General features: G+C 41.2%; 2 protein-coding genes across 3 annotated transcripts; one reads left to right on the top strand and one right to left on the bottom strand.

Moving 5' to 3' along the window:
• Positions 1–266: 266 nt before the first annotated feature.
• Positions 267–26,531, bottom strand: tdrd9 (tudor domain containing 9). Of its 2 annotated transcripts, XM_034152449.1 has the most exons (35): positions 26,373–26,531; positions 17,401–17,483; positions 17,211–17,278; positions 16,605–16,826; positions 15,702–15,824; positions 15,028–15,108; positions 14,781–14,945; positions 14,588–14,694; positions 14,386–14,505; positions 11,014–11,098; positions 10,877–10,934; positions 10,669–10,773; positions 10,494–10,591; positions 10,265–10,396; positions 9,432–9,594; positions 9,201–9,264; positions 8,746–8,809; positions 8,601–8,645; positions 8,116–8,169; positions 7,704–7,820; positions 7,331–7,438; positions 7,035–7,135; positions 6,765–6,935; positions 5,954–6,065; positions 5,528–5,743; positions 4,725–4,820; positions 4,349–4,606; positions 3,582–3,743; positions 3,026–3,096; positions 2,630–2,739; positions 1,472–1,568; positions 1,252–1,390; positions 948–1,066; positions 787–859; positions 267–678 (listed from the first exon to the last, which is right to left on the bottom strand). In XM_034152449.1, the coding sequence occupies exons 1-35, from the start codon at positions 26,498–26,500 to the stop codon at positions 580–582; spliced, it is 4,014 nt and encodes a 1,337-aa protein (XP_034008340.1). In that variant the 5' UTR covers positions 26,501–26,531; the 3' UTR covers positions 267–579. The 2 variants fall into 2 exon arrangements, with proteins under 2 accessions (XP_034008340.1, XP_034008418.1); XM_034152527.1 differs by lacking the exon at positions 15,028–15,108 and having other exon boundaries at positions 14,781–14,963.
• rd3l (retinal degeneration 3 like) lies at positions 19,235–22,720 on the top strand. The gene is made up of 2 exons (XM_034152886.1): positions 19,235–19,533; positions 22,354–22,720. The coding sequence occupies exons 1-2, from the start codon at positions 19,235–19,237 to the stop codon at positions 22,718–22,720; spliced, it is 666 nt and encodes a 221-aa protein (XP_034008777.1).
• Positions 26,532–26,676: the final 145 nt, after the last annotated feature.

The raw sequence follows: 26,676 nt of genomic DNA on the forward strand, positions 1-26,676 counted from the left end.
TGACCACTTTACTGTTGAGTTCACATTCATTAGAGGCCTTCAAGGGGGTGAAGATGAGTTTGTGTGTGTGACACCATGGCTAAGTTGGATGTGATAACACTTTGGATGGATAGGAGACCTGGAATGAGTTAAAAATACCAGCCAATGAAATCTGGCGCAGACACTAGTTCACCTCGTAGTAGGAGTTTAGTGTGTGTGGATATATTTAACTTGACTCTTAGGTCACAATGAGGCTATGTTTGAATGAACATTGATTGACAAGCCTCATCTGTTGCACACAACTCTTTTTAATAGACCTCTGCTGAAGGGCTGTAACAAAGCGCTATACAGGAGCTTTCACGTGAATGAGCTTTACATTTCTTATTAGCAGCTTGTCACGTATTTAAACGGGGGATTACCACTCCAACTCAGTAAGGATTGAGGATTTTCCTGTGCAGATGAAAGGCACACTCAATTGAACTTAAAAAATATATATACTCCTCTGAACATAAATATATAAAAATTCCAGGCAACTGTCAAAAGCACAAAACATAGGAATCCGTTCTGTTTGAACACAAATGGAAGGAGCACAGCGACTATTCAGCTGTTGAGCAGAGTGACAGGATGCAGCTGGAAGAGGACTCCTCTGGTCTTTCCTCCTCCAGGCTCCACGATGTCCATCTTCAGAGCAGGATCCACCTAAAAGTTCAATAAACAAACACTTCAAAAAAAGTAGGTAAAATCTGCTCACAAAACTGACAAGAGGACAAAAACAATTCGATTCAGGAGCTCTGTCATGTGCCATACCTGGTTCCATTTCTCTGGTTTCTCGAAGAACACTTGAGGGCCTTCTTCTCTTGGAGGCGACTTGGTGAACAGCCTGCATTACATAACATCAACACAGATCAATACGTGCTTTCACATTGATTGAACTTCACACTTGATTTCTGTGGGTGTCTGTGATTGACCTTATGAGGCGGTCCCGGCAGTCCTCCTGCAGCTGGCTGATCCTATCGGGCCCCAGATGCATGGTGCCATTGGGCCCTTCACAGACGAGGCGGTTCACAGCCACTCGCAAAGCATTTATCTTAAAAAGAAAGAAAAAAGCTTATCAATCAGTAATAAAAAAAAAAGAAAATGCTACATCATGTGGCAGAACATGAAGTAAAACCGTTTGAAAACATATAAATGGGTTCTAATCACTTAACCAATGAATAACAAACAAATAGCAACAAACAATTAGCATTCCACTCAGTCAACACACAGCTGTACCTCAGTGATGTCTTCAACATCAAATTTGACATCGAAGGCGAGTTCGATGTCATGCTCCGCTAGGATGCCCTCCTGTTTCTGACCGTGCCAGCCTAAGCCACAGAGGGCGCCGGTGTAGCAGGTGCGCTCTTCATCAGTGCTACCAATAAAAGGGGGAAGAGGGTGTAAACATTGGATTTGGATTATGAGGCCTGCAATAATAAGTCTGTGTCTGACCTACCGTAGCTCCATGATGGGTGTGAAGAGCATGGTGAGGAGCGCAGGCAGTCCGGGGATGTCTGGCATCATGGTGGTTTCTCTCAGTAGAATACGTGTCCCTGCAACACAGACAACCATTTAAAGCTGCAACAGTTGACATCGACATTTAGAATGAAAAAAATGCGGTCATACCATAAGGTTATATATAAAGCTGATTTGATAAATACATAAGCATGTTTTCACATTCAGCCAAAACAGATCAACATGAGCGTTTATGTTTATTTTGGAGACCAGACAACTTCATGTCTAATATTCATACATACGAAAAAGATAAACGACCATCTGTTGCTCCATTATGATCAGCAGCTAGTTGCTAACTTGGTTTGCTGTTCGGTGCTAGGCATGTAGTGTAAAGTGGGTTTATCATAAATATAAGCTACTTTCGCTAGTCATTTTCTAAATATGAGTTGAAATAGACTAAAAAGCGAGAGGGTCGGCTGATTTTGGTTGATAGTTTGTGTTTGTCAAGCGGCGACTCATATAATCATGCGATACAATTATTAAAAAATATTGATTAGTGGAGCTTTAAGCCAGGGGTGTCCAAACTTTTTTCGCTGAGGGCCACAAACAGAAAAATATACGAAGGGCTGGGACACTCACTAGAGGTATATTGCCTCATAAGTTCAGTTATAAATTAGCAAAATGAATCAAATGTAGGTAAATGATACTTGATACTTGCAAATGCTTTAAGAAACACAACAGCCTAAATCCCAGCTCTCTAGAGAGTTTACTTTATTTAGTTATAAGACGCGTTAGTAGCTCATTCCTTAAAACAGGAGCTTCAGATTGCTTACAAAAAGAGGAAATATGAAGGGTAGATTTCAAGCTTGTTATGGCAATAAGTTATTGGGCTTTTTTTAATCAACTAAGAGTTGTTTGACATTTTTCCCAACTTTAATTGACAGAATTTATTTGAAAAGTGGGCTTTTTAACACATGAATACTACTGTGTAATATATTTGTACATATATATTTAAGAAGTACAATATATGACAAGCACAAGTTCATTTGTGGGCCATACTTCATTATACTTTTTTAATTAGCTAAGGGCCATATTTGGCCCCCGGGCCGTAGTTTGGACACCCCTGCTTTAAGCTGTTGTGAAATGCTATATACGGTACCTGTGGCGTTGACTGACACACTCCCAGCCACCAGCATCCTCTGATGTTTGTAGTGAGGGCTGTCATTCAGGGCCAACGAGTTGATGCTGCTTCTCTCAATACACACTGTCCTGCAGGCGCACACACATACGATTCATATCACAACTATTCTGGCAAAAATATTTGCAATTATAAATCATAAATCATAATGGTACCCTACATTAATAAAATATCAGACCCTTTTTTACACTTCTCTACCCAGGATATCAAGCTTAATGTCACTCGGGAGGTTATTCATGATTATCCTAATAATAAACATTATCCAGCATCTACTCGTATTGTGAGTGTTGCTAATATCACATCATATATTGTCCAATCTCTACCCTCAATTCATTTGGCCGCCATATAATTGCTTACTTGTAGCTGGTTCTGTGGCTCAAGCTGTAGAAGCTTATCTTATTAGGACTGTATGGACCGTTCAGATGAACCTGTGGTGTAGAAATGAGGCGGCAGTCAGACACATCATGTGACGTATTTATGCATTGATTATTGTGACAGTCTCCCTATTGTCATTGTTCAGCTTGTTGGACAGAAAGGGTGTGCCCCGAATGAACACAGCACAGGAACTGAGTCACTGAGGAGGCTCCATCTGCTGGACGAACTGAGAGCTGCAGGCGCTGCAGGAGTGATGCCGTCATCATCTCAAAAAACAGCATTTTGGAAACTAAACATCTTTGTCCTTTTTTTTTTTATCTCTCCTGAAAAAACATTTTAATCTGAAATATTTCTCTTAATGGATTGTAATTATTGAACTGTTTTTAATCATTGTTACTGTTTTTCTTTAGATTTCTAAAGGACTGTAATAGTGTTTTTGAAAGGTGCAAATATATCCTGAAATACAAAAAAATGTTTTATATTTTAGTGCAAATATATCCTGAAAATATTCTGCATGATGCAGTGCAGTGTATCTTGCCTTGGTCTTGGAATGGCGGCCCTTGGAGAAGTGGGTGAGCAGGTCGTCAATGATCTCCTTCTCCTCTCTGTTGCGATCTTTCCAGGAGCTGCTGGCAGCGTTGGGGACATACGTTCCTCTCTCAATGTCTTTGTACAGGGACATTATTGTCTCATGGTTTTGCTGTAAGAGCACACACAAATAAGACATCTAAAATGAAAAGGGCACAACGCTATTGTATGGATCTTTCTGTATCGTGGCTAGCATGGTTCTCGAAACATTGGGGTTTCTCGTAGTGATTTACAGTTAGGTTGGTCCTAAAAACCCAACTAACTCAATGATTCATGCTTTTATTTTCATGACAACGTTGCTCACAGCGTCCAAACACAACATCTGCTGGGAAGAATCAGTACTGCAAGTACAAAGAGGAACACTTGTAGGTGTGTCACTGTGGGAGCAGTGAAATGTAACGGATGTTAATTTATGACTAAACCAACTGCTTTCTCTCTAAAGAGAAAACACTTCCATCAACTGTAATCAAATTAAAAAAACGACATTTGACACATTACTTCTAATAAAAGTAATGACAAAGTAAAATGACAATTTGACAAAAACTAAAAGAAAAAAATAGCTGCCAAAATGAAAACTCCTAGCATGTCTGAATGAAAGTTGTTAATAGTCCCAAACGTTGTTTAGCTGAGATATGTCTTTGAGTAGAGCTTGTTATGATTCATTGCTTTCTAATACATTTCATTAGAGAGAACCTTAGCTCCCAACTGTTGTGTCACCTTGGAATCGAAGCTCTCCTCGGCCTTCATGGCATGTTCTTCTTCCACCAAGACGTCCACAGCGCTGGTGTTGGAGGTCTCTGTGTCGATGAGCAGCTGTACACGCATGACCCCGTGCAGGATGGAGTACAGCGACACGATGAGCGAGCGGCCCTTCACCAGCGTGATGAAGCGGTCGCGTGCTCGGCTGCTCCACTGGTTCCCCAGGATGATGGACTGAGCTGACGGACGCATCGCAGTAACTTGGAACTCCTGAGCCTGAGACGGTGAGCAGAGTGTGTGTGTGTGTGTTCGTGTGTGTTACTGCTAGTTCACAGCCAGGACATCGGAACAGGTAATTGTGAATAAATGATCTGACCACTTGTAATATTGCTACCTGGAATGGGTAGAAGATGGGTGGAAGATTAGGAGGTAGCTCTCTGAGGCCGCTGCAGGAAACAACCGCAGTGTTGCCAAAGTCCAAGAAGAACACCTGCAGGACAACAACAGACCCTGTAATCTGGTACCTAAAGTAACATCTGAAACTGCCATCACATACTGCAGACACTACCTTCTATTTAACACTTTCAAAGGTCGACACTGAGGTCAGTTTTAAAGTCACAAGCCTTCATTTCTGGTGACAACGAGCCCTTTATATGTTTTTGAGATTTTAAATAAAATACTAATTACTTGTCTGCATGAATACAAAATACTGACAGACAAATGTTTGACTTTTATTTGTTTCTATTAAAAATACATTTACTCTGTCCCTCTGCTTTTGTTTTAAATAATTCATATTTGGCAGAGATGTATTTTCCTTCGTAAATTAAACATATAAAAGTGTGAATGTCCATACTTAATCAGTTTTTATACAATGGCAATATTAGGCATGTAAGAATATGAAGAGTAAAAATAACTTTCAGGGCATTTCAAGTCTACATTCGGTGGCACAAAGGTGTGGGCGCTGGACAAAGGGCAATATAAAACCCAGAAATATGAAGTATTCTAGATAAAATAAGCTTGAGTTCCTTGATCAGCATCACTTAACATTAGGTATCTTCTACTATGACATAATCATATGGGAAAGAGTTAAAACATTGAAAGTAAGAAAGGGGATAAGTAAAGGAGATTTGTTTTGAGAAAGATGAATGGGTGCACTACATCTTGACCACAGAGATGCAGCGAGTGAGTGACGTTCACCTCCACTGTGGTGCCGCGCATGTGCAGGATCTTGACTCGGTAGTACATGTTCTGCTCATTGGTCTCAGAGTAGGGAGCCAGGCACAGCAGGTTGGGGTACAGAGACACAGTCACAGGCTGCAGCGTGCAGGAGTTTATCTCTGCCGTCAGGCTGCGCTGCTTGGCCAGGCTGGCTTCATCTGCCTGGAAGCCCCAGAAATGACCCACCTCCACCACCTGAAGCACAGACAGAGTGACAAGAGGATACATTCATTCTAGGGCTGTGCGTCTTCCCTGGTCTCACGATTCGATTACATCATGATGCATCTTGGAAACTATTCATTTCAACACCCCTCATTCATTCAGTTTAAGACAAAGAAAACAAAAACAAATTGGTATCTCTCATAAAGGTGACCTGTTTGACCAAGTTCAATGTAAAGGACTAACCTCTGTGACGTTGACCACAAACAAGTGGTTGGGGGGTAACTTTTCAGGGTCAACGAGCCCAGAAACCACTCCCACCGGGCAGACAGTCTGGTTCTGGAAGTCGACATTCACCCTGCAAAGCAGCAGCACATAGAGAAATTGACTTTATAGTTTTGTTTTTTATTAATGATATGTTTAACCTGATATATCACAGATTTGCTTGGCCAGTGCTTGGGGTATAAAGATATCCTGAACAAACAATGAAAATGTAATTATGAATATTAAAGTGAAAAGACTGGCATGTTGTGGATTGTGTTTACAGAAGTCTTTTTGTAAACATTTGCTATCTACCTAACTATTGTGCACTAGTGTGATCAACATTATATTTACTCAGATCTGATCATTAAGCATAAGAAAACAACAAGCTTTCTAACAAATCACTGGTAAGATTATCCACTCACACTAAATGATCCTGATGAGTTTTATGGCAAGTCGTGAACATGCATCAAAGAAATGACAGCAGTCTTGTTCTCAGTTAGCTGTATTATTGTTGGATAGCTAATAATGTGAAGCCCCTCTCAGGGGGAGATGGGAAGAAGCTGGTGTTGCCTCTGCCTCAAACCTCCCCTCTGTGAGTCCATGTGATCGCTGCAGAGTCATGCAGAGTGTGAGGATGTCACATTATATTAAGGCTCAGCACAGGGGCAGTGACCAATGCAGTGGCACTGACTTTTCAGCCGCAAAATACAGACAGTAAAACATCTCTGCTCTTGCAGCAACTGATTTCACTCGCATACAGAAAGACTTGTTTAATGTTTGAATAGTGCCTTACCGTGCAGCTTTCATGTGAGTTATGTTTCTACCCTCAGCCAAGATCTCTATTTGTTCGATGGGGAAGACAGACAGCTCCAAGGGAGCACTCTGCTGTGCCAGGAGGAGGGCCAGAGACACCTCAGGCAGCACCCCCGAGTCTTGGGACGTCCTGTAGAACTCCACATATGCTCTGAGAAAACAAACATAGGAATAATGACCATGCATATTTCAATGTTTCTTTGAAAAGATGAGTCGATAATGTCTGATTTGCTATAGTGGCTTTTATTACTTGGAGCAGTCAAAGGAAATGGCTTTGACCTGTCCACACAGGCGGAACAGAGACTGCAGCTGCTTGTAGTACAGGAAAGAGTATGAAGGGAGGTTCCTCACCTAAAAACAACAGGAAGTCGGGTGTTAGTTTATCCAATTTTCCCACATAATAAGGCTAAAAAACAACAAACATAAAAAAGCCATAAGGGATTTGATAGTGATAACACACCAAAAAAGGAGTCAGTTGATAACAATTATAATATAGTTTAGAACAGAAAACTATTATTTTAACACTTTTAACACTATGGGTCGTACCATCACTGTTGTTCTGGGGTTGAAACCACTCAACTCTCTGGAGGCCAGGTCTTCATCTATTTCTCCCTGGACAAAGTAGTGAGGGTAGTGGGCACCAGCAATGACCACCTAAGAAAAAGAGAAGTGCAACCTAAAACAAACTGATATTGAGTTGTAGATGAATACTACATGGGAGAAGGGGGAGAAAGTAAGCCAGTGCACCCGACTGTCAATATGAACTGGAGTCGATAAAGACTCATCACCTCTGCAGAGTTATCGGTACCTGGAATGAATGGCGATTGTACACTTTCCCACTGCAGACAAAAGCCAGGTGATAAGTGTTCTTTGCACATTAGCAAAGAGGATTCATACAATGGGTATCACTGACTCTTACCTGAAGAATGAACTTCTGCCTGTGTGCGCTGGTGTAATCCAAGGTTTGAGGGCTCTCCGGCACATGCATGTTGAACTGGGAGACACGCTTCTTCAGGTCCTCGTACAGCTCCGCAACCTGGACAGTGAATTACTTCTGAGGAGGTCTGCGCCACATTACACAGCTCCATTTTTAAATATAAATTCCTTCAGACTGGAAGTTGACACGTTAAACAGTCAACTGTGCACCAAAAGGCATTATTAACTGATCTGACATGGAATGTATACACCAAGTATCATCTGTCAATAATGCCTTCCTTGTTTGATTTTATATTTACAGTCTGACTGTACCAAACAAAAACAGTCACAAAAATGTGATGGTGATGACAAAGACTTCCTGTAATATGACCCATCTCTCGGCCTGATCTCTGTACCTCCCTGATCCTCTTGATCTGAATGAAGTTCTCCTTTCCCCAGTCCAGCTCGTCCTAAGTAGAAGTAGCAGGGGCAAAGAAAACATTAACTTCAAGGATAAACACAGAACAAAAGAGAGTGCGCCACTGATTCTTACAGCCAAAATAAAAGCTTGAGTAAATAGTTGAAATGTTAACATAGGCTTTTGTCAAACTGAGGTGAAATTGAATTAACCATCTTAAAAGAGACAACACTCACACAGCGTTTAGCAGTACTGTCAGCTGAAGCGTGATAAGGTTCATTTGTACAGTGCTATGTATATGTATTACTAAATAGGTCAGGGCAATTAACTGTACGACGATACTAATCTTTAAAATCATTTAGGATGATTGACTTAGTGTCAAAGGTTGGCTCTGTACAACAGTAGCACAAAAGGAAAATAAACTAGCGTCTTTTGTTCCGTGTTTGTTGATTCAGAGCTGATGTTTGGTGTTGTTTTCTTTACCTTTGGATGTCTCAGCTGTCCTTTCTTTTTGGCTGAGTACCATGCCTGACAGAAAGAAAAAACAGGAAAGGGTTTTATAAACAGCAGCCATCAGGCAAATATGTAAATCCATTGAACGTGGTTGGACCTGCTGCTAGCACATTACCTTGAAGACATTGACGAAACTTATAGAATCACTTTGCGCGCCACGAGCAAAGGCCAACTTGCTCCTAGAATAACAAATATTATTCATTGTTCAGAAAAGAAAAACATACATTACACAGAGCAAATATCTGTTTGCAGACTGTAAGGAGATTGATGAAAACATGTTACAGGTCTGCAGCCTGGGCCTTGTAGGCATCTACACGGGAACTGCAAGAACATACAGTATGTTTGTGCTCCGATTTGCCAAAACATTCAGCTGTGAAAAGCAGGTTTTAAGAAAATATTTATTTTCTATAATGTTGTCAGACAACTTTCATTGCCTTTGTTGTCCCCATTAGACAAGAAAATATGGGACTAATAGAGTTGAAAAATACTTAATGCCACTTTGGTGGAACATGAAAGTGATCCAGACTGACAGACTGGCAGTCAGTGACTCAGCTGATGGATGTGACTCACCTGTGGCCGGCCAGCTGCTGCATGGATGGTATGGCAAAGAAACTCTTCTGAGAGTGTGAGGCAGCTGAGCATAAGAGAAGTTATTGTTGTTATTGCAAACAGCCCATGAAAAAGCATAACCTCATTATTGATGGTTTGTTGTTATGTTCACAAACCCATTAGCAAGATTACTGTCATGACGTGCATTTGCCAAAACGGAGGTCTCTTCCAATAGCATAATAACAGACTGACCTATGATGAGGCACTCGTCCAGGCAGCCGAAGATGTGTCCCAGGACAATCATCTTCCCCAGGCACAGGTCCACAGGCAGGTGGGCCAGCACTCGGCCCAGGAACGTTAGCTCGCCATCGTCATTTTGACCCGTGCCATCACTTTTCGCAGATAGTGCACCAATCTAGAGAGGGAAACACCCAGCTATATTATTTATACCTCCAATCAACCACGAAAACCTCATCTCAGAATAATAGTTTGTCCTTTGCTTGGATTTAGACATAAAAAAGGCTGATACTTTTTTTGTTTTAGAATGCGTTGTAAAGTTGACTTGCTATATTAATCACACTTCATGGTTTTACATTTGCCAAATTGCAGGTTGTCTAGCCTCAGATTGTCAGAAAGAGATGGTCCAACAGTTTTGAAATGACGAGGACTAAGGTTGGCAGTTTTGAGGCTTGTCCAAGCTCCTTGTACAAGAATATCAGGTTATGTTCAAATACAATAACATATTTTAAAGTTACCTCTTTTGATAAATACATTTGAAACCTTTTTTGATCAAAACAACTTTTATCTACGTTTGTCTGTCACTGATTTTGATTTTTTTGTTAACTAATTTTGAAAGACAGTACACTGACACAGCACTGCCCTTCATTACTCTCACCTTACATATTTATGCAGACTCTGGCTGACACAAAGCTCCCGTCAGAGAGAACTCCTGGTCTAATACTGTGTGACAGAGCTGGGTGGTCAGCTGCTCGCTCCAATACATCCTTACAGCCACATATTCATAAGTACTTGACTTAACAGTAATGGCTCTCTAAGAGAAGAATGATAAATCTGCATGTATTGACCTCTTTGAGCTGCAGCACTGTCCTCACTATGTCACCAAGGTTGGGGGGTGAGAGTGCCTTGGAGAGGATGTAGCGGGGATTTCCCATGTCCAGCAGCTTCACCTTCAGCATGATGTTGGACAGCGGGGCGAGCTGAGAATAAGGCAAAGAGTAGCGCAGATTAGCTGTCTTATAGGGGTCAAATCAAATAAAGAATAAAAAAACTCTGGTCATGTGTACATTCTCTTACCAGCATCTCAGGGATCATGTAGTCTGGGATTTCATTCTTCCAGAACTCTTTGGTCACAAGGCGGTAGCAGAAGCCCTTTGACACTCGACCTGCCCTACCTGACAGAGAGAGGAAAGAGTTCAAAGTGTTGAAGGACAGAAATGATAGGGAAACTTCTGAGCTGTAGGTATTGTACCCCGACGCTGGTTGCAGTTGGTTTTGGATGCCCAGGTGAGGCGCAGAGACTGATAGTTGGTATCTTGATCGCAGACCATGTGACGGGCCAGGCAGAAATCAATCACTGTGATGACAAATAAAACGCAGCAATCACATTTGAGATATTATTGTTATTAATCACACATTCAGCCAATACATAAATCCTAGTTGAAGACAAGAAAACTCACCGTATTTGACATCTGGGACAGTCACCGAACTCTCAGCAATGTTGGTGGAAAGGATGACCTGTAAAGATGAAGAGATCATTGGGCTGGCACTTACCAGAAACACATAAGACCAATAAGGTAAATGTTTTTTTTCTTACCTTTCTGTATCCAGGGACAGGGGGCAGAAACACGCCGTTCTGCTCCTCTAGAGTCACAGAGGAGTGCAGAGGATAAACCTGCAATCTGAAGAGAAAGTCATTCATTGGAAGAGTAAAGGTTCATCACAAATAGAAAGTATAAAAAGTTAACGAGACAAAAGCAATAGGTATTACAGGTATGCAAACTCATCAGGTATGAAAAAGGAGACAAGAGGCACGTTCACACCGGAGTACTTTTACCCCGTACTTTTCCCGTTTAGTTCCGTTAGTACCCCTGATGTCGCGTTCACACCAAAAAGAGTACTTAGTGCCGGGAACTTTTACCCCCATTTTCAGTGCCTGCTAGAGAGGTGCCAAAAAAGTACCAATTTCTATTGGCTGGGCAAATTGCAAACCACGCCCCGTAAAACTCTGAAACGTTTTTTGAAGCCGCCATTGTATTTGCTGGCATTAGGCAAGGCAAGGCAAGGCAAGGCAAGGCAAGGCAAGGCAAGTTTATTTATATAGCACTTTTCTGTACGCGACAATTCAAAGTGCTTTAGCATTATTAGCATTAGCATTAGCCCCGCGCACCAACGGAGAGAGAATAACTTATGGCAACACAAAAAAAAACATAGGAGCGGTGGAGTGATGAGGAGGTGTTGGCGTTCTGGCGATTTAGCCAGTCCCCAACTCCGGGGACTTCCGGCCGGGGACTTCGGGTGGCAGTATACGCCGTGAAGTGGTTTGCGGCCTGCCAGTAAACCCAAATAGAAGAAGACAAAGTGACGTCAGCGGCTCATTTGCGTAATCTTCCCTCAGGGAAAAGTACTCCGGTGTGAACACGATTGGTACTTAGTGCCCTGGGGTAATAAGTGCCGGGGCACTAAGTACGGCAAAGTACTTGGTGTGAAAGCGGCTAAGGATCCGAGCCCCCCGACCCCACCCCACGGAATATCGGCTTTAAAATGAGGAATAACTGAAGATTTTAGCAGTCAGAACAACTGAAGCAGCAGTGGTAATAACAGAAACGTTATGGGAGGGTGTCCGGTGCATTGCTCAAGGGCATCACGGCAGGGCCCAGGAGGTGAACTGGGACCTCTCCAAGTAGCAGTCCACACTCCATATTTAGTACTATACTTGGGTACAATTTTGAGATACTTGTACTATACTTAAGTATTTCAATGTTTTGCTACTTAGTACTTCTACTCCACTACAGTTCAGAGGTAAATGGTGTACTTTTACTCCACTACATGTATTTAATACCTTTAGTTACTTTGCAGATCTGGATTAATAATGTGAAATATAATCAAGTCTTAAATCAGACTTTAGTTCCACCTGGAGTAAATTCACAAGCTACCCTGCAGTATACAGTCATTCAAACTAGCTGCACCTTTACCAGCTTTGATAACACATTAATGATCAATCATTATAAAACATATCATATATATTATTCTGAAATGGACCAATCTGCACAATGACTACTTTTACTTTCGCTACTTTAAGTACATTTTCATAATAATACTTTTGCTTGAGTAACATTTTGATTGCAGGACTTTTACTTGTAACAGAGTATTCCTACACTCTGGTACTGCTACTTTAACTCAAGTACAAGATTTGTGTACTTCTACTTTTAGTCTAGTACAAGATCTGAGTAATTCTACTTTTACTAAAGTACAAGATCAGAGTATGTCTACTTTTACTCTAGTACAATATCTATACTTATACGACCTCTGTTTATAGCCTATGAAAAAAACTATTAGAAAACGAAGGCTAAAGCTAACGTTTGCAGATAGTGACAATGTATGCTCGTTAGCTAGCTCAACGATTCCTTAAATAATATTGCGACAGAAAAACTTTTTCACGCTCTGCCACACCTGAACAGCCCGTTCTAACAGCTGTTCACCAGCGGTCCAGTCTGTGCCACAGTGCCGCAGTGACTCCGGACCGCACACTTACTGTTAACGAACGCACCCGTAGGTAATGTAGCTGCTGAAGTTAGACCCTCATGCGGAGCAGCAGAGTTCAGCCGACAGACAGGAGGACTCGAGCACACAGCTTGCGCTTCATTCTAATATATTAAAACTAGGGCTGTCAAGTTAACGCGTTAACGCGTTAACGCAAAAAAAAATTAACGCCACTAATTATTTTAACGCGATTAACGCATGTGTATTTTTTGTCCTCGGCCGCCGTAGTTTCAGAGCGCATCGAGTTTAAAATACCATCTACAAGCTGATGCTGACAGCCCCGCTCCTGCTGCCCGCTTGTGGCAGACCACACTTCCACGCTCACCGGCAGGCCCGGACTGGCCATCGGGAGGACCGGGAGGGTGTGTGTATGTGTGGCGCGAGCGAAGCACACCTTACGTGTTGTTGTTAGCATCTGGTGCTAGCTAGCTGAGCTAACGGATATAAGGAGCTGTTTCAATGAAAACAGAGGAGCGACATTTCGCCGACAACTGCGCCGAGCACTTGACTTTATGCAGGTAGCCAGACAGCACACTCAGCACGGATAGTGCCGCAACACAGCTCATACACACAGGCATATATGCCTTGAGCTGCACATAGCTCCAACGATCACACACACACACACACACACACACACACACACACACCCACACACACACACACACACACACACACACACACACCACACACACACACACACACACACCACACACACACACACACACACACCACACACACACACACACACCACACACACACACACACACACACACACACACACACACACACACACACACACACACACACACACACACACACACACACACACACACACACACACAACACCACACACACACACACACACACACACACACACACACACACACACACACACACACACACACACACACACACACACACACACTATTGTATGAGAGAGGTTCTAGGTTGAATTGAGGCGAATATTTGTAATGTTCAGGTTGTTGTGTTTAATATTCATGAGAATATTTGTCATTGTTCAAATGATAATAAACAAACATATAAAGCATAGTTGTCCACTCATGTTGATAAGAGTATTAAAAACTTGAAAAATATCCCTCTAAGGTACATTTAGAACAGATAAAAAATGTGCGATTAATTTGCGATTAACTATGGACAATCATGCGATTAATCGCGATTAAATATTTTAATCGACTGACAGCCCTAATTAAAACATAACACCATGCGCGTCATGATGGCACATAACAGCTCGCAGCCACAGATTACTTCGGGTCCCAGACCCCCCCCCCCCCCATATCCCAACAATATTTGTATTGCAGATCTACACGAATCACACAAACTACCTATTTTGGAATTTCGCTGAAAGGTGACAAGTTTGCATCCCTGTATTAGCTACAGAGACAGATTAAACATAATCATAGCTCACCTTTTGTGGACCAGCTTGGCTAAGGCCTCCTGCATGTAGCTTATCTCAGCTAAACCAGGGAGAAACACCAACACACTGCCCCGCTCTGAGGAAGTCATCTTCCCTTTGTTCTCTGCTGTGCTGCTCAAACAAACAAGATTTTTACTTTCTGTGTCTCCCGATTTTTAAAGCTGTCAGGTGTGACAAAATATTTTGGCTTTACCTGGAACCTTTGCCCTCCAACTCATCAAAGCTCTGGATGAGACTGATGGCAAGATCGTACATCTCCACTGAAATGTAAGGGTCATCCAAATTTGTCGACTCATTTACCTGATACAGACACAAAATTCTCTCATCAACTACACGCCGTCAATAATGATAACGCTAGCATCTGCAAACATTTCCCATCTTCCTACCCTGTATTGAAACAGTCGTTCAAGGTCATCCCGATAAAACTCCTCAATGGCGTATGGTGCCCCCTCCACCTCAAACACGTAGGCCGGGTTCATTTTGCCACGAATTGGGGTGCCAAAGTAGTCAGCAAACTGTTTGCAGTTAATGGTGGCTGACATGAGGATGATCTGAAAAAAGCACAGGGCCTATGATGGTTGAATGGGAAAAAAAGAGGACAGAAAGGGGGATTTAACTTGATCTTGAAATTACCTTGACATAACAAGAGTTGGAATGAAGGAGTTTTCTCAAAACCAGCAGGAGAAAGTCCATATCCTCAGTGCGCTCATGAACCTTGGGCAAAGGCAGAGTAGTTAAATGGCTCAATTTGCACCAAACTGTCAAGGATCAATGAATATATAATAGAACTAATGAAACCTGAAACTTAACGGAAACATAATATTGATGAAACCACAGCAGAACCAAAAACCATCAAAAGAACATTGAAAACTAAGGGACACTAAATAGAGAGGTAAACTTGAACTAAACATGGTGCATCATGAGGGAATTGCATTTTTATCATTAACTAAAAACTAGAGTTACCGCTTGGAAAGGGTTGCGTGCCAAAAAGTCAAATTGAAGTGAAAATCTATGTCTGTCCTAAATGTAATCACTTCATACTTTTATCCTATTAAATATGTGTGAAAGTGTCATTAAGTGGTTTCTTGATTGATGGTGTTTTGTGAGGTCTTGGTGACCTCAATTTTTGGACACCCACATTCTTATTGGTTCATTAATTAGTTCAAATTTGAGCCCAAGGGAAGATTTGTGCAACATTTGAAGAAATCCTCTCACGGTGTTCCTGAGATAGTGCTTTCACTAGAATGGGAAAACCAAATTAAATAATGTGACAGAACCATAATTACAAAAACAATATATTTAAGCACCTCGTCGACAAAGATGTGGGAGAACTCTGTGAGGCATTTGGCTACAACCAGCTTTTGCAGCAGCACTCCTGTAGTCATGTAGATGAGCCGGGTGTGCTCAGTAGCCATCTTTTCCAGTCCAACCTGAAAAACAAATATAACAAATGTAATTTATAAAACTGTAAATCATTATGGATACTTGTATTGCATCATCAGAAAACATTAGCTCAGTGCAGTGAAATACCATCACCTTTTGGTGTTTTGTACAATGTTCATGCACTGTTGTAATCTACTGCTTGAGAAGAGGAACAGGAGAAGCCATAGTATGCTTCCACTATAGTAGCTTAGGCTTCAACTTTTTCCATGATTTTGAAAAATATATATCGACAATGCCATCATTTTGGTTGTTGTTGGAAAATTACCAGTGAGTGTTACTCTGTGCATGACCTTAGGAAAATACTTTTTTGTTTGCCAACAGAACTTTACATTCAGTGACTGCAGGACTTTCGCAAAAGAAAATAGGAAAAGGGAACATGGAAGATGTTTTTGATTAAAGCAAATATATATTTGCTTTAAGGACAATGTCTGGAAAATGATACCTCTTACTAACACCAAGTTAACAATGCTCCAAAGTCTACAACAGTTATTATTAAACATGCTGTTTCAGAGCTCTGTATAACACAGCCAGACATCCTGGCAACAATGCAAAACGGGCTTGTTAACATAAGCATTCTAAAACTCTCTTTTAGTTTTGAAAGAGGTCCAATGAGTGCTTTTGTCCAGGTATTAAATCCTTTCTTTTTTCACCTTTTTTTTTAATTAAAACTGAATTTTAGTAGGGTGTTATGTTGAGGTTCATGACATGTATGTATGGTGTATGGCACAGTTTAAGTGAATCTGATTCTGTTTAAAAGTTGCACTAACCTGATATCCAACCAGACTACCCAGGGTACACTTCCGTTGTTTGGCTACCCATCGGGCAATACTGGTGGCACCAATCTTGCGTGGTTGGGTGACCACAATGTTGCAGGCAGAATTTCTGTTGTAGTAGTGGTCCAGAATGAACTGTGGCACCTGGGTGGTCTTGCCACTGCCTGTGGCTCCTCGTATGATCACCACAGAGTTGTTTTCTATGAGGGAAGTCAGCTGGAAGCAAACACACACGCACATTTCAAAAACAAGTTGAAATGAAATTGTAGAGCAGATGGGTGTGCTAAGCTGATTAGTTACAGACAGTCAACACTTTATAATTTGCATTAAGGAGACAAATGACAGCTTGAACGACACAGAAAAAACATTTAAACGAGTGAATTTTAAGTTAGCTGTTCTGCAACATTAAATGACATTGAGTTCATCTTGAGAAAACAGTAATAGCTCCAGTAAGTGCACCAATGTCCTGAGGACTTTAATTCATTTCAGTACACTCCCAACAGAACAAAAAGAGAAAATAATACAGGAGAACGAGAGTGTACTTTCAGACCATCAGGCTATAGGGTTGCGGGTATGTGTTGTATGAATGGTACATTATACCTTCTGTCTGTTTTTGGTTATGGGCAAGCTTGGGTACTCGTAGCTGGCAAGTGGAGGAGTAGCCGTACCTAAGGATACAGAAGCGAGTTTGCAGCAAACAGAGTTAAACAGTTTAGGGCAAAACGCAGGTTCTTGTATATGTAGCAGTGAAAGCGAGTATGAAAAAAATCGAAGTAAGTTAAATACTTACCCCCTGCATGTTCTGGTCTCAGGAACCGGCCTCCATTAGAGTTTCCATTTTGCAGGCTGCCTTCATCAGGAACGTTTGATGGACTGAAACAAAAAATTAGAGAACACAAACATTGGTGCCGTGTTATGTCTGAATGTAATAATGTGTAGCGCTGTGCATATGCTAGAATGTGCCAGCTGTGATATCAGTAGTTACTTTTGTTGATGCAAATGCTAAGTAGTGCAGCAATTAAAGCGGTTTGCCATACAGGCACAGTTAACAAAAGCAAATATCAGATATGAAGATGTTTTAATAATCACTAATTTGAGTAATAAGCAGGTCATCATTAAAAGTAAACTTAAAATGTAGGTTCACAGTGGGTAAGGGGGGTAAAGCTCTAACCTTCCCCTTACTTGGTCACATTTTAAAGTTTGCTCATTTTAATCTCTGCCCTCGCTCGTCTTTCCCTCTGGTCAGCTCGACCGGGGCCACAGCACTGGAGCCCAGAGAGCATTCCCAGTTGTCTCTGCCTCACACTGTATTGTAGTGGGGGGAGGACTTTATCGCAACAGCAGGCACAAACCCTGACAGTACTAAGAGGAGCTCAAATACAAAACCCCCACGGCTTGTGCACACACATGCACTCGTGTCCTCTTCCTTTCTCTCCAATGCACACATTTCGTGCAAGCTACAAAGCAGCTGACCTTACAACAAAACTGCACACAGCACAGAGGAGAGTGGAGGGAAAGGAGAGGAGAGGTGACAGCTCTTAGTCAGTTAGCAGTGTGTGACTAAAACTCTCCTGGAAAAAAGTCTGCTTGACAGGAGCAGTGGGAGGTACGATAGGGACAAGACAATAACACGAAAAGGAAACTGCTTACAACAACCAAGACATTGAAGGATTTCTGCCGACACACAAGTGATGTGCTTCTTTGATGGCATTTGACACCACGGTACATAGTTGGCAGCGAGTGAAGGAATTTAGTTCACATGGACTGACCCATGGAGACAACGAGCTGCAGGCAGTACTCTGTGAAAAGCTCATCTTCGGCCAATTTCTGAACATTTCATAAAAGCGTCAGCGGTCCAGTTCTCACTTGTAAGTATAGATATTTTCTTTTAAATGCTTTAAATTATATTAATTTGAAAATTGCTTCTTGTACATGCTGGAAGACTGACAACTCTTTACGTTCTGAAATAAAATGCTGCTTATAGACATTGTATTCATTGAGGCTGACCTCTGACCCTGCAGGCAGTTTGAGCCATCTGAATCCCAGGTGGTTAGCTGTATTGGATCTATCAGTCTGAGAAGAAAAGCTGAATGCACACACCTGGGACATTTTCCTTTTTCAAATTTGACTTCAAAAGAAAGCAATCAGAGCACCCTTCAGGCAGGGAACAGCTTGGCAACGGGGTGGTCATCTTACACTTTCAACCTTATTTTGTTTTTATTATAATAGGGCTACACAGTAAGAATTAAAATTGCCTTACTCAAAAAAGTTATGTTGCGATATTCTCACACATTTCTCATTGTATACTTTTTGAAGTTTAAAGTGCAAGACATCAGAAATAGTATTGGATACATTTATTTATTTTTCCAAGAAATAAAATGTAGATTTTAACTTTTTTGGACATTATATGTTTTTCCACTTTTCACTCTAATTGTTTTGCTACCTGCCTCACTTTTTCATAAAGTCAGATGTTGTCTTTTTATTTGTAAGTGTAATTTAGAGAAATTAGCACTTACATTTGCAGAAACATATTCCAGTATATTGAAAATGAGTTTAGTGCTGTGGGGAAGCCAACAAAAACGTTTTGTTTCCCCAGTTTTTCAGGACAACCTCCAGTGACTGCCATGCCCCTGTTCGGCTGGATGAAATGGTCCAATGAATCGAGGGTGCAGGCTCAGGATGAAGTGTCGGGGGTCGTACCCAGTCGCATGTTGATCAGAGAGCTCCTTTGGCATGTGGAGGAACGTGAACATCTGGCAAGGGAGCTGGAGCGCGAGCACAGGTTGTCCCACAGCGCCCTGGGTCTCCATTGGTTTCAGAAATACCCCAGGTTACGGACCCTCATCCCCACATCAGAGTTACACCAGCTGGAGTTTCTGTGTGCCCAGATCCCACCCATCCACGCAGCCACTGTGCTCTCCAGGTGCTTGTACAGGCCTTGCAATGCATTGTCCTCACATTAGCATGTGGTCAACAGTGGCTAGCTGCTTCTGCATCAACACAAGGCTTGACAGCAGGCAAAGCAGTAAAGGCCCAAAGGGAAAGGGAGGCAGGGCAGGCTGCCAAGAAAGCCATTATGTGTTACTGTCACAGAGGCAGGCGAAGTATGGTGTGAACATGTGAAGGTGAAGGATGCCCTGTTAGCCTGACTGGAGACAGACTGCCACTCATTATCTCCGTTAGCCATAATGATATCAAAAATATTGTTCCACATGGTTGAACACTGTGACCTACTTATTCATTTCCCATTACATTCACTACAGAGTGCTTGCTTAACCACTTTACCAAAGAATCACACATTTAGGAAGAAATGTGGAATAATGTTTGTCAAGAAAAAGCTGTGCTGTTGTCCTAGTAATATAATTTGTGAAAACATGAGACTCCTGGTCAAATTATATAATATTAGATCCAATAGAAAATGTGGAACATAAAATGTGTACCACTTTTTTAATGCACATTTTCAATTTATGAATAAATTATGACATACGTGAAGAGTGTGACTTCAGCGTAAAATAAAGTATCTTCCCCACTGAAATATGTAAAATATCAGATTAAAACGGTCTCCACATTGATCCACAAAGATCTTAAGTACGTTTCCTCACATCAACACATAAAATAAAAATGTAATATTTCCAGTTTTCTACATTGTGTACACAGTAGAGATGTCCCGATCCGATCACGTGATCGGGGATCGGAGCCGATCACGTGATTTTCAAAAGATCGGAATCGGGAGAAAAAAATCGGGGATCGGGATTTTTTCTTTTTTATAATTTATTTAATGTTACAAAACAAAAATGACCATGTTCACGTCTTAAAGTCATCCTGAGGCCTTAGTTTTGGTTTAAAATTACACAACATCATGTATGTGTTGCTTCTTTTGGGCTTGTTTTCATAGACCTGAGGCCTGTACTACGAAGCTGGTTCAACCTAACCTGGATATGTTGGAGTTAGCCGGTTGGCCTAAGCCAAAACATACGCGCTGGCGCTAAGCTGTACTACGACGCTGGTTATCAAGTGGATCACTCAAGCCAGCCGTGTCCTATCTAGTTAGGTGCGCGTTCACATGAAAGGGGTGGTATTTGGAGCATTCGACCAATCTCAAACACGGAGAAGCGTACTGACAGCGCAGCGTCATACTTCCTGAATGAAAAGTGAACTTTAATATTAGTCAAATATGAAGAAGTTAAACTTTAAACATCCATGACTTAAACACTTTATCCAGGATAAAAGCCACATAGCTGCACCTGCAAGGTGAATACAGCTGGTAAAAGAAAAAGTGTTTGAATGCGTACATTAACAGGTTTATGAAATCACTGCCCCGTCCAAGACACGAGTGGATCTGACTTTAATTACATTTGACTCGAGTGTTTCGTCAACTTAATGTGTTGCTTAAAAGAATACTTCTGCATACAGTATGTGACACTGAGTGTTGCACGGCCAGATACGGCTCAGCTGACTCAGATAAGGAAATATATGATACATTATGATGTGATATGATATGAATGATAATGGGACACATCTACGTCTGCACTCACAGTGCCGCGGACTGTACTTAATGTTACTCTGATCCGGTTACTTATGTCGTGGCAGATATTTAAGTAAGCTTTCTTAACGCTAATGTTATAATAGTCAGATTGCTCTGAAGATGGGAGGGGATATTCTATTAATTTTCACGTTCACACAGTCAGTTGATTTTGGCCGGCAGTCTTTCCTGCAACGGCAGTTTTTCTGTATTTCCTCTATCCTGTAATATGAATTGATCGCTTTAAACTCCACACACGGAGCTCTGATTGGTCAGCAGGCGGTGCTTTCACTGAGTTGATCTCTTAGCCTGCCACCTAACCTGCTCCGGAGCAGGTTTGCCGCTCAGCATAAGTTACCATGGAAATCTAGCCTGCTAAAAAGAGAACCAGCGTCGTAGGACCGGAAAGCCCGAGATTTCCCTGAATTTAGCCGGCTAAGCGAAAATCCAGCTTCGTAGTACAGGCCTCTGGTTGCTTATTTCTCTCAAATCTGGCAACAGAGTGGGCAGGGCGCAGTGTCTAATAGTAGCAGTAAGCTAACGAGAGGCTACGTTCAGCTGATGCCTCGGGAGTCGGGACAGAGAAAATGTCAGGAGTTTGGAAGTATTATAAAATTGAAAGCGAAGGCAGTGTAACAGCCAGATGCAATGTTTGCAAGGCGGAGGTTCCGCGTGGTGGAAAGAACAGAGCTACGTTCAACACGACCAATCTAATACGCCACCTGAGAAACAAACACCAACAACAACACGACGAGTACACAGCGGCCACTCAGGTAACGGCACTGAAACAACCGACACTTTCAGAGACTTTTAAAAGGAAAGAGAAACTGCCCCAGAACAGTGAAAAGGCCAAAAAAATAACAGCCAAGATAGCTGAATTAATCGCGTTGGATGACCAGCCGTTATCTGTTACCTTTTTTTTCTCTTAATGCATTGCATAAAGATCGGATCGGGAAAAATCGGTATCGGCAGATTGTCAAAATCAAATGATCGGAATCGGATCGGGAGCAAAAAAAGGTGATCGGGACATCCCTAGTACACAGTTTAGGGTCTGATTGGCGCTTAACAAGTTATTTTGTTGAGTCTCTTTTTCTGCAGTTTGTATTAATTCAGAAATGGTGCCACCTACAGCTAACCTTGATGAACAAACCCTAGTAATCCCACTGTGGATTTTCTTTTTGCCTTTAACAAGTGTTTCATTAATTGTATTGTTTTCCACAGGTTTCGTGAGGTGCTTGCTACTAACAACATTATGCCCTGGGAATTGGCGTGTGTCTTCAAGAAGGTTCTGAGCGACTTCTTGAGCCAGAAGGAACATGATGAAGAGGATGACCTCTCAGTGAAGCCAGCACACAACCGACCAATGGAGGCATGGACCAGCCGCTACATAATGAAGCAGGGCTTTGTCACACCCACTGTCCCAAACTGTGGAGACAACCCAAGGGAGGAGATCCCAACAATCTCGGGACACGTGGATAGGGCCATGCGGCACTCCAGTTCGTTCACAGGGTCCAACAGGGACTGGGACCTTCCATACAACTACCCAGTTTCTCTCAGGCCCAAGGCACCATACAGCACTACACTGTGAGAGAAAGGAACAAGTACCAATATCCACATTAGGGCTGTCCCGAATACCATTAAAAATACTCCGGATATTCGGTAGTAATCGGCAGCGAATATTCGACCCGCGTGGGGGGGGGGGGGTGGTAATCAGCAGCGAACCGCTTCAACACGTGTATTTCGGTTTATTCATGGCATTCATTTTGTTATTCTACAGTAGCCTATTGTTGTTTTATAGTTATTTGTTAATGTATATAACCCAATTTGTGTTCTTTGAAATTGAAAAGGATATTGCATTGTGTGTTACTTTCGTTGCAGTTGTATATGTCTTAAGTCAGGGCTCGACAGTAACGGTTGCCAGGGGCAACCATTCAAAAAAAATGTCAACCACTTCTTTGGTTGCCATCAGTGGCAACCTGTTTTTAACATAAAGAAATAAGGACAGCAAACAGCAAAATGTGCACCCCAAAATAGATAAATGTTAATTATTTGTTGTATTAAGAGTGATATTTAATTATTGTTGTGACCAGTCGGAACCTGATACTTAAGTTGCACGTGCATTGGTGTGATTACGGAGCCAGAAAGCGATACACGTTTACTTGCGTGCGATTTATTATAATCACTTCTATAAAAAGGTAACATATTTTAAATATAGTTAGACATATTAAAAGGTAATTTACAGCATTAATAATTCATATCTAATTCTTAACTGTGAATGGTTTTCATTTATTTAACATTAGAAATGTATTAGTCTGGCCAATCCAAGACTTCGATGCTGAAGGGCCAATGGATCTATGGTGGGGATCAGCACAAAGGTCAAGAAAACCCAAATTTGAAAGGGAGACAACGGATGACCAAGAAACTAGTGACTTGCTCAATTCATTTGTGAGGGATCTGTGAAGAACATGACAACAGCTGCACTACTGGTATTTTGTATACCAGCAATTGAGGGTGGACAAGTTTACTACCACTTAAGTTTCAAATAATTGTGTTAATTACTTATTGTAAAGCATTTGAACATTCTTTTGTGTCACATGTTCATTATTAAGTTGATGTATAACTGTATAGTATCTTAATTATTTAAAATACAAGGTGACTAAAAATGGCAACCGTATTTTCAGTTTTGGCAACCAAAAGCTGATGCCTGGTTGCCAGCCTGGCAACCACTTTTAAAAGTTAGCGTTGAGCCCTGCTTAAGTGTAATTTGGCTTGGCTTCCTATTTTGTATGGACATGCTTATATTTTGAAGGAGAGTTAGCGCTGTTGACAGGAAGTTGTTGTTGCTATGGAGACAACGTGACGGAGATTAACGGAGAAAAAGTTAAATCTACATATAAAGACGGAGAAAGTAAACGATAACGTTTATGGTTAAGTGTTAGCACCCCCCGAAGAGGCACAAGCTCTTACGTTGATATTTGAGTTTTCAATTAATTCAATTTGGCAGCCGCAAAAAAAAACACAAAACGAATAACGAAATTGAAACCCGAATAGTACTCCAACCAGTAGCGTAGGCAGAAAGTTACTTTAGGGTGGGCCTGTATAAAATAGGGTGGGCCAGCTTTTTCCAGGGGGAAAAATTACTTTAAGGTAGGCCTGGCCTATAATAATAATATATAATAATGCCCATTGCCAAGCATCGTTGTAGCATTTCCCTCCGAATAATGGTCGAAGACTTGACTGATGATATGAATTTATTGAAATCTCCAATATCAACGTAAGAGCTATAAAGACACAAAAAGAACAAATAAATGTAGGCTCCATCCGTATTAGAATCACTTTAGCATACTACCAAAAGTTAACTAAACAGACAGTAAAGCTACAAAACAGCATATAAACGCATTAGGACACAACCTACATGTTTATATTATAGACCTTTTATTTATTACCACCCTTTTATTTTATTTTATTTTTATTGTTTGTTTTTTATTGCTTTTTATTAATTCTACCGTGTTGTGTAATGTTTGTATACTGTTCATGCTCACTGCTTGTAGCACTTCGGGATTTGAAGTCAAATATGAAGTGCTTTATAAATGAAACCCATTATTATTATTATTATTATAGTTAATACCAATCTTGTGCCTCTTCGGGGGGTGCTAAACTTAAACATAAACGTTATCCTTTACTTTCTCCGTCTTTATATGTAGATTAAACTCCACTCCGTCACGTTGTTTCCATAGCAACAACTTCCTGTCAACAGCGTAAACTCGCCTTGAAAATAAAAGCATCTAAATAACACAGGAAGTTAACCTAAATGACATTTAAGACATATACAACTGTAATGAAAGTAACAAAAACAATGTAATATCCTTTTCAGTTTCACAGAACACAAATTGGGTTATTTACAATCGTTATGTAACTCTTTTATTGCACTAGGTAACAGCAACAATAGGTTGTAGCATTCAAACCTGCTCATGGACTGTGGTCCTCGCTTTTTTGATGTCTCTCCAACGAGTTACGCAGGTGCTTCTAGTCTACCATATCCATCCCTCCCTAAATGCACCTTCAGCTCCTGGGCTGGGGAAATGTCTGCACATTTTACAGAAAAGCGCGTCCCTAATTGCGCTGTATTCCACCCAGGAAAAATCTTCATACCACCTCAACCAGTTTGGGCCCTATGGTGGCTACGCCACTGACTCCAACGAACGAATATTCGGGTACAGCCCTAATCCATTCCACATCATGGAGAAAATATGCAAAAACGTGATGGTTTGTATTAGTTGTAGATATATTGTAGCTTGATACCAAATAATGAAGACATTAGGCCGAGTGGACAATGTATTGCACTTTTTAAATTATAATAACTTGTTTGTCCCCTGCTCTTTTTGATCCTTTCTCAATAGAATGACTCGTTTTGAGTAGTTTTATATAGATTATTTTGTTATCTTGTAACTTGTTAATCAACCTGTGACTCTCCCATATTTGCCAGAAGCCCATATCCTCAGTATTGTTATTTAGGGCGAATTCCAAAGTTTTAGGTAACTACTACCCGTTATAAAATAATCTTAATAGTTCGAATTGATTTTGCTGTTATTAAACTTACAACAAATACATTTGTAATACATTCCTTACAGTCTACAAAAGCCAGGAAAAAGCACCAGAAAGCCTTTATTTTATGTTCAATGTGGTTACATCACTGATGTTAGCTTCATCTATATCGATGGTTTTAAAATGTGGGCTGTATTAAAAGAATAACGCTAAAAATGATATTAAAGAATTACTTGTCAACTTTGGAAACCTCAGTCAAGTTTATTTCATAGTCTAGAAGCTCAGGTCGAGTCAGTTCTCCTCTTTTACGGGTTGTAGCCCTTTATATATACTGTCTATGTGGAATCCACAAAGAACGCTTGAAGAGTTTAGTCATTAACTTTACCATTTAGGTTAGCTTGCTTTCAGGCCAGTGACCTTCTTCCCCTAGTTCAGACTGATGTTGCTTGCTAATTAACGTTACCAAATGATAGCTAAAACTCCGCACATGCACGATTCCGAAACAATTGCATTTTCAAAAAGTTTATCCATCCAGGGTTTTGGATACGATAAACCAAACGACTCCATAAGAATGGAATTTGTTTTGTAACCGGCCTTAGCGTTATAGAAATAAGTCAGGTGCGATCCAGCACTATGCTAACGAGCATGGTGTTAGCCAATTTTAAGCTAATGTTAACTTTGCACGTTTCTCTCACCTGGTCTCTTTCGACGACGCTTCATCCAACTTTCTTTCAACCACTTCCTCCGTGAGTTTAATGTTAGCAAACGTCGTTCCTGAGGTGAACCAATCCGAAATTTGTTCTGCAGTGAACACTTTCTTCATTTTGCAGATGTCTAGTTATTGCATATTTCCATTGAGTCTCTCCAAAATTCGAGAAGGGTCTAGCTGCGGCCGCGGCCAGTACACGACACGCCCAGTACACGACACGCCCACCTGACACGACACTACGGTGGCTGAGAGACATTACCATACATGGCAGATTAAAAGCGAATTGACGA

The sequence above is a fragment of the Trematomus bernacchii genome, unplaced genomic scaffold (genome assembly GCF_902827165.1).
Source record: "Trematomus bernacchii unplaced genomic scaffold, fTreBer1.1, whole genome shotgun sequence".
In the NCBI taxonomy this organism is placed as follows: domain Eukaryota; kingdom Metazoa; phylum Chordata; class Actinopteri; order Perciformes; family Nototheniidae; genus Trematomus; species Trematomus bernacchii.

Excerpts from the sequence above, each read along its gene's own strand:
- rd3l (XM_034152886.1), top strand. The coding sequence starts at position 19,235 with ATGCCCCTGTTCGGCTGGATGAAATGGTCCAATGAATCGAGGGTGCAG. Across the intron at positions 19,534-22,353 it reads GCAGCCACTGTGCTCTCCAG|GTTTCGTGAGGTGCTTGCTA; the intron begins GTGCTTGTACAG and ends TGTTTTCCACAG.
- tdrd9 (XM_034152449.1), bottom strand. The coding sequence starts at position 26,500 with ATGAAGAAAGTGTTCACTGCAGAACAAATTTCGGATTGGTTCACCTCA. Across the intron at positions 14,695-14,780 it reads AACGACTGTTTCAATACAGG|GTAAATGAGTCGACAAATTT; the intron begins GTAGGAAGATGG and ends TGTCTGTATCAG. Across the intron at positions 10,935-11,013 it reads CTGTCCCTGGATACAGAAAG|GTCATCCTTTCCACCAACAT; the intron begins GTAAGAAAAAAA and ends TCATCTTTACAG.